The sequence below is a fragment of the Macaca fascicularis genome, chromosome 11 (assembly GCF_037993035.2).
Source record: "Macaca fascicularis isolate 582-1 chromosome 11, T2T-MFA8v1.1".
Lineage (NCBI taxonomy): Eukaryota > Metazoa > Chordata > Mammalia > Primates > Cercopithecidae > Macaca > Macaca fascicularis.
This window is the reverse complement of record NC_088385.1, coordinates 10500227-10514517: the sequence shown is the minus strand read 5'-3', so window position 1 is coordinate 10514517 and position 14291 is coordinate 10500227. Positions and strand designations below refer to the sequence as shown.

Here is a 14291-nt window from a genome sequence, read left to right as displayed (position 1 = left end):
CCAAAACGCCCAGCTAATTTTTTTTGTATTTTTAGTAGAGATGAGGTTTCACCCTGTTAGTGAGGATGGTCTCGATCTCCTGACTTCGTTATCCATATGCCTTGGCCTCCCAAAGTACTGGTATTACAGGCATGAGCCACTGTGCTCTGCCATTCTCTAAAATCTAAAAAGTTGGAATTTAAATCCATATTTATTTCTTTGCAATCAGAATTATTATTTGCCCTTCCATCAGAATGGCTAATGTTGGCTAGGTATAGATGTTTCTCTGTGAAATATATTGGAATATATTTTCATAAAATAAATCAATGTTATATGCATATATGCTTGTGTTTATATTGTATCTATTTCTCCTACAAGTAAATTTATTTATATTTACATTTTATTATATTTCATAAACTAGGTTAATTTTTTCTATTAGTCACATTATGGAATTAAAACAATAAAATCATTCACTAAGGATGCCACATAACGTATCATTCACTAATGTTTTCTGTTTCAGTTTGAAATACTGATGTCTACCATTGTTACAAACATCCACTTGGAGTTTTCCATTAAATAGTGTTATACTGTAATTGTTTGCTTAATGACAGGGATACTTCTGAGGGATGTGTCTTTAGGCAATTTTATCCTTGTGTCAACATCATAGAGTGTATTTACATAAACTTAGATGATACAGCTACTACACAGCTATGTTATACGGAATAGCCTATTGCTCCAAGGATACAAACCCATCCAACATGTTATTGTAGTGAATAATGTAAGCAATGAAGGGAATGGTACTTTTTGTTTATCTAATCATATGTAAACATAAAAAACAGTAAAATATGGTTTAAAAAAGGTTAAAATGGCATCCTTTTATAGGGCACTGAATATGAATGAAGCCTGCGGAAATGGCATTTTCCCTGGGTGAGTCAGTGAGTAAGTAGCAAGTGAAAGTCACGGTCTAGGATATTACAGCACACTACTGCAGGATTCATAAACTCTACACTAGGGTACACTATACTTATGCAGCACTTTTTTCTTTTGCTAATAATAAATTAACTTTAGCTTACTGCAACTTTGTTGGTTTCTAAATTTTCCATTTTTTAAAAAACCTTCTGCCTCTTTTTAAATACCCTATATTTAAAAACACAAATTGCACAGTCTTAAAATCTATTTTCTTTATATTCTTATTCTACAAGCTTTTTTTCTATTGCTCATTTTAATTTTTTCTTTTTAACCTTTTAAAAACACTAACACACAAACACACGCATTAGCCTAAGCCTACACAATGTCAGCAAGATCAGTATCACTGTCATCCCCTCCACATCTTGCCCCACTGGGAGGTTCAGGGGCAATAACACATGTGCAGCCGTCCTCTCCTGTGGTAACAAGGCCTTCTTCTGGAATTCCTCCGCAGGACCTGCCCAAGGTTGTTTTTCAGGTAACCGTTTTTGTAGAAGTAGAAGGAGTACACTCTAAAGCAATAATTAAAAGTACACTACAGCAAATACATAAACCAATAACATTGTCATGTATTATCACTATCAAATATTATGTAGTGCATGTAATTGTGGGTCCTATACTTTTATTTCACTGGCAGCATAGTAATTTGTTTACACCAGCATCACCACAGACATGTGAATAATACACCGTACTGCAACGATTGCTATGACCTCACTAAGTCATAGGAAATTTTCAGCTCCGTGATAATCTAGTGGGACCACTAACTATGTGCAGTCTATCATTGACCAAAACATCATTTTATGGCACATGACTGTGTATCATGTCCTTTGTTAATCGAAATAAGACAAGTTTCTACTGTTTGAACATTTAATGTGAATGAAGTTTATGCTTATACAAAGGCATAATAAATATATAAAAACAAAACAAAAATTACACAAGATAACTGGAGTAGTTAGAATTTACTCTATATGATGTGTGTATACATGTAGGTTTATATGATGTAAATACACACACATACACAGAACTTACGATGATTAATATTAGGTATCAACTGGATTGGATGGAAGGATGCTCAGATAGCTGGTAAAGTGTTGTTTCTGACTGTATCTGTGGTGGTGTTGGCAGAGGAGACTGACATTTGAGTCAGTGGACTGGGCGAAGACGACCCATCCTCAATGTGGGTGGGCACCATCCAATGGCTGCCAGAGTGAGTAGAACAAAGCAGCTAGAAGAAGGTGGGGTAAGCTGGCTTGCTGAGTCTTCTGGCTTTCATTGTTCTCCCATGCTGGATGCGTCGCTTCTGTTCCTCCTGCCTTTGGACATCAGACTCCAGGTTCTTCAGCCTTTGGACTCTTGTACTTACCCCAGTGGTTTTACAGGGGCTCCTGGGACTTCGGCCGCAGACTGAAGGCTGCACTTTTGGCTTCTCTGCTTTTGAGGCTTTTGACTCGGACTGAGCCACTACTGGCTTCTTTCTTCCCCAGCATGCAGATGGCCTGTTGTGGGACTTTGCCTTGTGATTGTGTGAGCCAATTCTCCATAATAAACCCCCTTTCATAGATACATGTGAAAACCAGGATACGTGTATCCTATTAGTTCTGTCCCTCCAGAGAACCCTAACACAAACCTACAAATGTATTACTGTGACTATAGCAAAAAATGACAATATGTGGTTTCATATAATTTATGGGTAAGTTGGAAGTCAATAACAAGTGAAAATATACTTTTAATGTAACATGAAATAAAATAATTTTCAAGTAATTTTAAAAATTGGAGTGAATTAGTTATTACAAACTCTAAAGAATATAAAATTTAAATATCTTCAATAGATTAAACATAGATTCCCAATGAAAACTTGGATATTCAAAAAGAAGACTTAAAGTAAGGGAATTGTGTGGATATACTTAATTGGATATTGGATACTGAATAGTGTATTAATGATAAAGTTTCCAACATTGAGATAAATATTTGTATTAGAATTTGGGGAGCAGATACAGGCTAATTGGTAAATAAAATAGAGAGTAATCTCACTTTGTTTGTACTGGTATAATAAAATATCGCAAACCAAGCAATTTATTAACCATATAGATATATTACGCACAGTTCAGAGAGCAGGGAGGTCCAAGATCAAAGTGCCAGCAGGTTTGTTGTAAATTGTATTAAATTAACAAGTTTCTGTGTGGAAAGTAAACAATGAAAATGTCTATTATGAAAACACAAGGGAACAACAGAGTTTAAACACTTGGTAGTGTTCAATCAGAATGTAATAAAAATTAAGTTATAATTAATACCTGTGCTTATATATTTCCATACAAATAAAATACATAAGGATAATATTTTAGATATTCATCATTATATTAAGTATAAAGTATTTGAATATAAAAGCAAAGCATGTATATATTCAGTAATAGCTATTGTCTTTATGAGACATTCCTTTCATGTAAGCATAAAGAAAAATGAATATAAAAGTAGAGCTACCATGTGATCCGGCAATCCCACTCCCAGGTATATACCCAAAAGAAAGAAAATCAGTATATCTGAGGGATAGCTGTACTCCCATGTTTGCTGCAGCACTGTTCGCAATAGCAAAGATCTGGAAGCTACATGAGTGCCCATTAACAGAGGAATGGACAAAGAAAATGTGGTATATATAAACAATGGAGTAATATTCAGTCATAAAAAGAATGAGACCCTGTCATCTGCTACAACATGAATGGAACCAGGGGTCATTATGTTCAGTAAAATAAGCCAGTCACAGAAAGACAATCATCACAGGCTCTCACTTACTTGTGGGATTTAAACATCACAACAATTGAACTCATGGAGAGAGAGACTAGAAGGATGGTTACCAAAGATTGAGAAGGATAACAGAAGGGTAGTAGTAGGGAGGTGAAAACGCTTAATTAATGGCTATAAAAATATTTAGAAAAGATGAATAAGACCTAGTGTTTGATAGCACAACAGGGTCACTACAGTCAATAATAATTTAATTGTACATTTTAAATAACTAAAGAGTATAATTAGATTGTAACATAAAGGATAAATCCTTAGGGAGATGGAAACACCATTTTTACATGATGTCATTATTATGCATTGCATGTCTGTCTCAAAGCAGCTCATGTGCCCAAGAAACATATACACCTACTATGTACTCACTGAAATTAAAACTGAAATATTTAAAAAAGAAAAGATGAAGATAAAATATTTACAAACATATACCATATCTCACAAACTGGTAGAACACTATTACAGTTAATGTGCTGTCTTAATATAAGGCAAGCCCTTTACTGGAATTGAAGAAGCATGCTTCATAATGTTAGATTAACTTTCTAAACCACTAGTAATATACATTTTTATCATTGCATGTACCTAATGATACAAGTTCAACATATGATTGAAGAAAGTGAATAAGTAAACAATCATAAATGGGATTTTTAAACACTTTTCTCTCAGTGCTTAACACATAAACAGACCAGGGAGCCTATAGAAAGATTAGAACTAGACAAGTAGTTATCACTCATAGGCACACACTCACACATATGTAGCATACTCACATATTTAATTTCACGTATTTTTCCCAAATACACTATAATCTCATAACTCTAAGCATATAAGTAAAAAATATAGGACTACGATTTCAACGTAGTACCACTAGCTAAGCTTGGCCAGTGGACAGTTAAAAAATAAATATTCTAGTTCAACGTTAATTAATACAAAATAAATATCATGTAAAACCAGTTTCTCAGCACACTAGCCACATCTTGTTATACAAAGATGAAGAATATTTCCAGCTTCACAGAAAATGTTCTAACTACAGTTTACCTACGATAGAAGTCAGTAAAAAATATCTGCCAACCTTACATGGTTTTAAATTCAGTAATACGTGTCTAGATAACATATGGGTGAAAGAAATTCTCAAAATGAATGGTCACAATTTTTATATGAATTATAAGGAAAATAGAAGAGAAGAGAACTCTTTCTTGTAAAAACTGATTGTCCTCAATGTATATATATTACAAAAGATGACCTAAAAATTAAATTAACTGGAATGCACTAAAATAAAAATAGAAAAGCTAAAATTAAATACAAGTGATGTATAAGAAAAAAATGAATAAACAGTAAAAAGTCACGATAAAGAATATTACAGTAGAGAGAACAGCAAGGCCAAAGGTATTTTCAATGAAAATGCTTTTAAAATTTGATGAAAGACTACCAGAAATATACACCTACTAATATATCCACAAAAATAACAAATTTAACATTTTAAAAAATTGATATGGGCCGGGCACAGTGATGCCTCCCAAAGTGCTGGGACTATAGGCTTGAGCCACCACAACTGGCCTATTTCTAGATTAAACGTGGAAATGCCATAATGTTATTTAAAGTTATTTAGAGGCAATAAAACTATATTTTCCTTACATTTTAATGTCTATATGAAATAGAAAATTCATAAATACTCTTTGCCAAATGCAGCACCTCAAATAGAATTCTGAGTATATCCCACATGTATCTAAGAAATTCAGTTTAGACATAAACTTTCCTACAAAAACAGTCTGCAAACTCAGATGACATTACTAGTGAATTATAACATTTAAAAATAAAGCAGTACTCTCACCAAATGCTTCCAGGTTACAGAAAAATGGAAATTCTTCCCGAGATAGCCTTGATACCAAAACTTTTCAAGTTTATAGCTATGAACAAAAACATGGTCAAATATCCTTGTGAACATGGATGAAGAAATAAATCTTACCCTACATAAAATAGATATCCACTTTTTTTTTTTTTTTTTTTTTTTGAGACAGAGACTCCCTCTGTGGCCAGGTTGGAGTGCAGTTGTGTGCTCTCGGCTCACTGCAACCTCGGACCCCCAGTTTAAAGTGATTCTCCTGCCTCAGCCTATAGGTGCTATAGGTGTGCACCACCACGCCCAGCTAATTTTTGTATTTTTAGTACAGATGGGGTTTCAGCATGTTGGCCAGGATGGTCTCGATCGTTTGACCTCGTGATCGGCCCACCTCAGCCTCCCAAAGTGAAGGATTCCAGACGTGATCCACCGCACCCAGCCAGCACTGATATTTTATGAGGCAAATATGCAATGATCATCATAGATTTATTTCAGAAACAAAGGCTGGTTTAACATTTGAAAAAATAAAAGTAGTTTATAAAATGTTATATAAACAAAACATATATCATTCCAACTGATACAAATTAGTAAAATGGTACAATTGATAAAATCTATTAGAAAATGAGAATATTATAAAACTGCTTTGCAATGAGATAGGATGAAGAAAACTATCAAGATTTGTAAATATGAATAACATGTTGAGGTATTTTTTGCCAAAACCAGAAAACGATACATATGATACACACAGAACTTTGATTGCACTTTCTATTCAACTATGGGTATAAAACCCTAGCCAGTGAAAATAAATGAAAATAAAACTAAGTTATAGCACATGGATTTAAAAAAATAAAAGTGTGATGATTTGCAGATAAAATGTTCTTTATATAGAACACCCAGAAAAAAATCAATAGTTGACATAATAGATTTAAATATATAAAATCAGTGTAATAAGTAAATATAAAATAAAAATGCAGATATCAGTTGTATTTCTATTTGTAACAACAAAAATTACTAAAGGGAATTTTAGAATCAGGATGCCATTTACAAAAGCATGAATATAAAATACCTACATTTCTGTATGACTTCAATCGCACAAAATACAAAATACGATAGAGAGAAATTAAAGATAACACCGTACATTGAAGGAAGGAAACACTTTATATTGATTAGAAAAGTCAATATGATAAAGAAGCTCATCTTTGAAAATTAGAGAATAAATGCAGTCACAAACAATCCCATGAGAGGCTCTTTTTTTTCCTGATAGCTTTATTGAAGTATCATGTACAAAGCATAAATTTCATCCACTTAAAATGATTAAAAATCAATGATGTTTAGTATATTCACAGAGTTACAACCATCACCACTATTGGAATTTAGAAAGTTTTCATCACGACACAAAGAACGTTCTATCAATTAGTGGTCACCTCCTATTTCCACCTCCCTTAGGCATTGGCAACCACTATTCTACTTTGTGTCTCCATGGGTTTGACTGTTCTTGATACTTCATAGAAACTGACTCATATAACATGCAACTTTTAGAAAGGCTGAATACCACAAATATCATGTTGTGCAAAATGAGCCCGACACAAATGCTGGGATATCTGTACTTTAGTAATTGTGTGTATCCTACTTCAATAATTGACTTAGAATTTTCTTATTAGAGCAAATAATGTAATTCATTTCAAAATTTATGCAATCATAATATTATTCCTATTTTGAGAAATATAAAATTTATCTGATGCACTGCAAACGCAAATGCTTTACTTCTAAAGCTTATGCTTACAATGATATATTACTGTAGATTCACACTGGTTTGATTTGAGTCCACGTGCATGTAGCATTGCACAGTTGTGTTCAGCATGATCTGACTCTTTTATCCTGTAATGGGAGAAAAATCCATATTCTGTTACATTTTAAGCAAATGATTCATGAGACAAAAGCATTTTCTATGTTGTGTAAGAAAAGAATTTTATGGAAAATGGTAATTAAATTTCTCATAATATTAGTAAGAGTCATTATTCTGAACACTCAATAGCCTGGTTCCCCTTCATCCACGGGGGATATGTTTTCAGACCCCAGTGGATGCCTGAAACAGCAGGTAGTACAGAACCTATAGAGAGATTATGTTTTCTTTACACGTTCATAACTACCATAAAGTTTAATTTCTAAATTAGGCACAATAAGAGATTGACAACAATAACTACTAATAAAAAAATTATAGCAATATGCCAACAGCACTACTATTGTGCTTTGAGGATATTCTTAAGGAAAATAGTAAGAGTGGCTTTTTAATAAAAACAAGCTCTGCAATTCCCTGATAGTCCATCTCAAGCTTGTCCAACTGGCTGCCCACGGGCTGCATGTGACCCAGGACAGCTTTGAATGTGGCCCAACTTAAATACATAAACTTTCTTAAAACATTCTGTGACTTTTTTTTTTTTTTTTTAGCTCCTCAGCTATCATTAGTGTTAGTGTATTTTATGTGCAGCCCAATACTATTCTTCTTCCCATGTGGCCCACAGAAGCCAAAGATAGGACGCCCCTGGTCCATCTCATAACCAAGAGGGTTACTAGCTGACCGACGAGCAATTGACATATAGGGACTACTATGGTCTATTGTAAAATAATTATGTCAACATTTCACTAACTTTCCACATCTTTCTTCATGTATATGATTCCACATAAATTTATTCATATTAGTCTTCTGAATTTATCCTTTATATATTTTTTATATAGCACCGTACAAAACAACTTACTCATGTTTGAAAGTCAGACCGTTTATTGTCACCCATGGATGCTGACTGCTGTCACGAAACACACCAATCCATGAGGAAGGTAAAATGGCAGTCAGAAATTTCTAAAAGAAAAGAAAGAATTTTCACTTAAATAATAATTATGAAAACATTATAAAGACAATATATTAAAGTTGAAAATCACTATTTGCAGTACCAAAAACTTTCATAAATGTTTATGATTTTGATATAAATGAACTCTTCAATGTTTATACTTAGTACTTTCATTCTTATTCTCATGTTAATAAAGACATCTTAATTCTTGCATTATAATAGTTACCCCAATTGACTGAAAAAACACAGGAAGGATTTAAATAAGTTTCCTGATACTGTGCATTCATTCCTCCAGATACTGTGACAAAATCAATCTATATTTGCACTATATGTCCCAGAGTTGGAGATTTAGAAGAGAAATGAGAGGTTGTCATTCAGAAATAAATGACATAGAAGCTACAGATTGTGTTTTCTGGGCACCACACCATTCTTTAACTAGATAAGCCCTCACTTTTTTATCTGATTTGGTTTTGGTGGAATAACAGTGATCCTGACCACGTGGTGTAGACTCATCTCTCTCTGCTACTTCCTACTAAAAATAACTATTAAACTCTAGGATTAATGAAAGACAAAAGCAATGGAGAACTCTGAAAAATGGAAAGAGGAAAATGACATTGTCTGGGACCCTAGCATCAGGATTCAACAAAGTATCTGAGCGAGCATGTTAAGTTTCCCACCCGACAGAAGAAGGTGACCTAGGCCTGCTGTTTCCCCGCACCCAACCTGGCAACAGGAGGAGGCCCAGCAAAGCTCACTCCTGCTCTGTATTTAAGGGGAGTCCCATCCATACCACCAGGCGAGGCTGGTACCACTGGCGAGGATGAGCTACCAGGAGACCTGCTATCAGTACAGCCAGAGGAAGTGCTTCCTTCTCATTCCAAGAGACACCAGGGTGGATGTGGGTGAGGGGGATCAGCAAAGCGACCCCATGACTACCAGTGCACCACCCAGGGTCCTCTTTGTCCCTGAGGGCAGGAGACCCACTTCCCCATCCAGAGACAAGGACTCAATGGATTCCTACTATTCTTTGTACATAGTACAGCAGTGAACAGTAACATACTACTGATAACTGCAATAATATGGAAGAATTGCACAAATATCAGATAGGAGTGAAAAACACAGACATGAAATTCACACTGTATGATTCCCTTTATATAAATTCAAGAACAGGCAAATGTTATTTATAATATTAAAAGTCAAGACAGTGTTTTGGAGAGGAGTCAGGGTAAGTGATAAGTGTACACACAGGGGTGGAACTGCTAGAGCTGGAAACTTTTATTTCATGATCTGTCTTATATCACATGAGTTCATGCACTTTGCAATCAATCTGCATGATCAGATCATATCATTCCTGATAAAATTAGATGCAACATTTATTGTGTATTCAAAGTATTTATAGAAGCATGGTTTTCCTTGAAAACAAAAACTGAAAATAAAAGTACATTAGCAGTATATAACTTTAGAAACATTAAGTCAATCAATTGAATATTACATAAACTTGAAAATATATAAGATAATTATATGTACACACACATGGATGTTTCCTACAAATGTATTATTCACTGAAAGAAGCTTTTCATAAAATCTTTGAAACATTTATATCTTACCATTTCTTCTTCATTATCTATAGAAAGCAGACTAGAGTTCTTTGAAGCACAGGCCAGCAAACTCTCTGCCCAAGTTCTTTTTTCCTTGCCAATGTAATAACAACTGTTGGAATATGTAATCCACTCCTCAGGACAATGGCCACAATGACGTACTAAATAAAGATATGAATTACTATGCAGAACAATATGAACGTTTACAAATGAAAATTCATTTACATATTTGCAACAGTATAAACCTATATGTGCTTAACATATTTATGCATCCTTACAGGCTTATAAATATATATTTTTAAATAACCGAGTCAGTCATACACACATGCACAGACAAGGGTTAGCCTGTCATCCCTAATCGTGTTCCCATATAAAGCAAACCACCAAAAAAAATACACTCTACACATGTCTTGAACGTCACTGATACACAACTGCTTTTTTAGGATAGTAAAATTATTCATTTCATATCATCTCATAGCAGTAGGAAACTTCTGTTAATTGAGAGAAAGAGGGTAGAATGATTTTAAGTGAGTATTTCTACTTATCGGAGAAAAGGAAATGCTGCCTTATAATCTTTGTTTATAAATATTTATGGCTGAATTTTATGGCTTATTTTCTGCAAAAATGCCATCATTCTTTTATATGCCTTAAAACAGACACAAAATATAAATTGTACTAATATCAGAACGTTGAAAATAAAAGTGTACCTTTCTGAGTTCTTGTATTCGGGAAAGAATTGTTCTGTTCCAGGATTGTAATAGAAAAATTAAAATGAGTTTTATAAAAACTAGTATCTAGATAAACCATAATGAGTTTACTTTCTTACTTTGAAACTTTGTGTGTTATTTAAAATGGGGACAATCTTTAATAAAATTCACTTTTTCTATAAAAATAAATGACTAGATCTTCGAAAGAAATATTTTTAAAGACTTTAGCACAAAACTTCACCATCTCTTGTAGTATTTGACGTAACCACTTTCAAAAATTAATTCGTTTTTCTAAATACTTTTCTCCTATAGCATGCATTTCAATTATGAATTCAGAAAATACATCGTATGTGTATGTGTGTGTATATATATACAGATAGGTTACACACACAAAAAAATAAACACATATTCTCTACAATGATTTTGTTATTTATGTTGTGAAAAGTTCAGAATAACCATATTACTTCTGGGTCCAAATTATACTAATATCTGAACGTTGAAAATAAAAATGTACCTTTCTGGGTTCTTGTATTCAGGGAAGAATTGCTCTGCTCCGGGACTGTAATAGAAAAATTAAAATGATTTTTGTAAAAACTAATATCTAGATAAACCATAACAAGTTTAGTTTCTTACTTTGAAACTTTGTGTGTTATTTAAAATGGGGACAATCTTTAATGAAATTAACTTTTTCTGTAAAAAATAAATGAAGTAATAGATCTCTGAAATAAACATTACAATGAGAGTTCTATTCTTCAACAGTATGAAATATTTTGAGGCACTTCCAAGCATTAAAGTAAAATGTTCCCGTCTAATCTTTCAAGAATGTGCTTACAAGGAATAAGAACTATTGTTTTTAACACAGTGGCCATCAGGACAATGCAAATTATTCCCAGGACCTCAGCAGTGAGCTTCTCTGGAGGTGGCAGTAAACCTGCAGGGAGAGAAATAGAGGCACTGAGAGAGGGGAGATAGAGAGTTGATTAGGATTCCATACTAGAGAACCCACATGCACAGGGAAACATGATGATAACCTCTGGCCTCTAAATCTACATCTACTCTGGTAACCTTTCTCTCAGAATATACCAGTTCATTTTCAGGAAACATAATGTTCCATGAGTGGATCGCCGAGTACGGTTGAACAATGCCCTAATAAAATTAGTCTTCTGATGTCATATTAGAATATTAGATCCCAATTATGAACTCTGATTCTCACAAGTGCAAAATATTCGCTAATCTTTCCCCACCCTTCTGCACTCAACTGTACGTCCTAGAATAATAATATCGAAGATCTATTTAATGTGTTACCTTGGCAGTCATATATTTCATCAATCCCTTGATGATTCACAGAAGGATTTTGAAGGTTTAATTCTACTTGGAATATTTCCTGTTCGGTTCCTGAAATGGAGCTTTTATTGCCTTTAGGTTTCCTTTGCTGCCTCTTTGGATCCTGGGCCAGACTCACTTCTGAGAAGGTTCCTCTTTGTTTATTCATCTCTGCAGCTGTGTGATGTCAGGGACTGTGCTCTACGATAACTGTACTTAAGAAGCTATAAACGGTGTATATTTTGATAGGATCCCTGGTATAGGCAATTTGCATATGTTGGGACTGAGCAGTAATGTTTACTTTGCTGTTAACCATTGTAAAATGCTGGTACTAATTCCCTAAAGCTTTAAGCAAAAATCACATGATACAATTGGTATTTTTTTAGACATATTCTGTATTTGACATAATATATCTAGTGGAAACAATAAAAACATTAAACCTGTGAGAAATAGGAAGTTCATGAAAAAAATTTGTATTAAATTAAGTTTAAATTCTTCAAAAATATTTAGCACCAATAGAATGCATATGTTAACAATTAAAATACTGTATTTAGAAATACAAATACACTATTTCTTATGATAGGTTTAAGATTCCCTGATGGTTAAGCATATTGTGCCATAAGATAAAATAGTTCTGTTAGCATATAGAGTAACTTCTTATACTAAAAATTCATTTTTTAAAAGGACATGAGGTATTGTCAAATGATTTTTTTTCTAAATTAGGAAATTGGAAAATTCATTAAGATTTTAAAAATATATCTTATATCTTGTAAAACAGTACATTACTCTATGCATAAAGTAAATACTATTGAAAACAAAATGCATTTTTAAATTGCTTCTTTTACACAAGAAATTGGTAATTGATTTAAGGACTTAAATTGGAAAACTTAAAATGATGAATAAACGTGTGGGCCATCTGTGGAAGAACAGTGTCCAATCAAACTTTCAGAAAGCTCCTATGGTTGTAGAAGTCAGTGAGGGTCGCTTTGGTTGTATAAGTAATTGTAATAGTTCAGATAATGTAATTTAATAATCTAGTCAATGAGCTCTGTAGTCAGTGAGACTACAATTAATTCTAGCTTTGCAAGTTATAATGGGTGACCTTTACTAAATTACTGCGTGTCTACTAACCTAGTTTACTAATCTACATTGGGAAAAATAATTTATAAAGTATACTACATGCAAAACTAAACACACAACCTGGGACATGTTAACACTGAATATATAATATATATTTTGCCTATTTTTAACGCAATTACCATTTTATTATTTCTGATTGGCATTAGAGTGTGTAAAATAACTCATTAATTAGGCATCTCATGTCAGTGTGGTACATCTGTTTTGCAATGTTCGGTTCAATTGTTTCAGGTCTTCCAATTGTTTATAATTCAGGTCAGATGCATTTTATGGAAATGACTTCATCCTTGCTTTTATTAAAAATTAAAACTACTTTCATTAAATCCAGGTATGAGATTGAGAATTAATGTTTGACATTCACAATTTGAGGTATCCATTTTAAAAAAAATTTTTAGAGGTTGCTCTAAATGTAATATACAATTAAGCCAGTAAGGATTACAAAATCCAAAATGAATTGTTCATTGTCATGATGGTTATGGGTTTCACTCTGAATTACATTGATTGGCAAACCTATTATTATGTGTGCATCTACTTGAGTGATTCTCCACAGGCAATAACTCTAAGAAATTCTCAAACGTATTTTATATTTTGGCTCGTTTTTCACCTTGAATTATTCACATGAAGAGAGTTCTACCTTGATTTTACTCTATATAAACTTTATCTCAGGTGCATCACAGTCAGTATTTACAATCTTCTACTAAATGAGATGAGCAAGTAGAGAAACAGGGAGAGTAGCAACACATACCTTCTGTCACCAGAAAGCCACACGCCCTTCAGTGGAGAGGTCAGGTTACCTCCTAAAGACACAAACCTTATCTGTGATCTTCACAGACTGCCCTTTGAAGGGTCAGAGTGAGGCAAGAGTGGAAAAAGTAGATTCCTCGCCAATGTGTCACTTCAGATTTGAACAGGAAATTCTCACCCTAGGGCTATTTTGAATCAGTTTATCTCATCACACACTCTATAATATAGGAGACTTTGGGTGGCTAGGGTGGCATTTAGTTCGTCCATTTTCAGTGCCTCTTAGAAATTATTTTAATAGTCGACAGGGTGGGGGGAGAGCAGAGATTTGACCCATGGAGTTGATTGTTTCCTTCTCAGTCACAAACAC

At 33.7% G+C, this 14291-nt stretch overlaps 1 protein-coding gene across 2 annotated transcripts; it reads right to left on the bottom strand.

Moving 5' to 3' along the window:
- Positions 1–6036: 6036 nt before the first annotated feature.
- On the bottom strand, positions 6037–12236 carry LOC135966154 (NKG2-C type II integral membrane protein). Of its 2 annotated transcripts, XR_012419969.1 has the most exons (7): positions 12026–12236; positions 11553–11651; positions 11235–11279; positions 10721–10754; positions 10023–10174; positions 8326–8426; positions 6037–7447 (listed from the first exon to the last, which is right to left on the bottom strand). XR_012419969.1 is itself a non-coding variant. In XM_065523689.2 (6 exons), the coding sequence occupies exons 1-6, from the start codon at positions 12210–12212 to the stop codon at positions 7336–7338; spliced, it is 696 nt and encodes a 231-aa protein (XP_065379761.1). In that variant the 5' UTR covers positions 12213–12236; the 3' UTR covers positions 6037–7335. The 2 variants fall into 2 exon arrangements, 1 of the variants encoding a protein (XP_065379761.1); XM_065523689.2 differs by lacking the exon at positions 10721–10754.
- Positions 12237–14291: the final 2055 nt, after the last annotated feature.

What these genes read in the sequence shown, in the direction of transcription:
- LOC135966154 (XM_065523689.2), bottom strand. Translation starts at nt 12,212, where the DNA reads ATGAATAAACAAAGAGGAACCTTCTCAGAAGTGAGTCTGGCCCAGGAT. An exon ending in GAATACAAGAACCCAGAAAG is followed by an intron (nt 10,175 to 11,234) that starts GTACATTTTTAT and finishes ATCTTTATTTAG; the next exon opens with TACGTCATTGTGGCCATTGT. An exon ending in GGTCTGACTTTCAAACATGA is followed by an intron (nt 7,448 to 8,325) that starts GTAAGTTGTTTT and finishes CTCCCATTACAG; the next exon opens with GATAAAAGAGTCAGATCATG.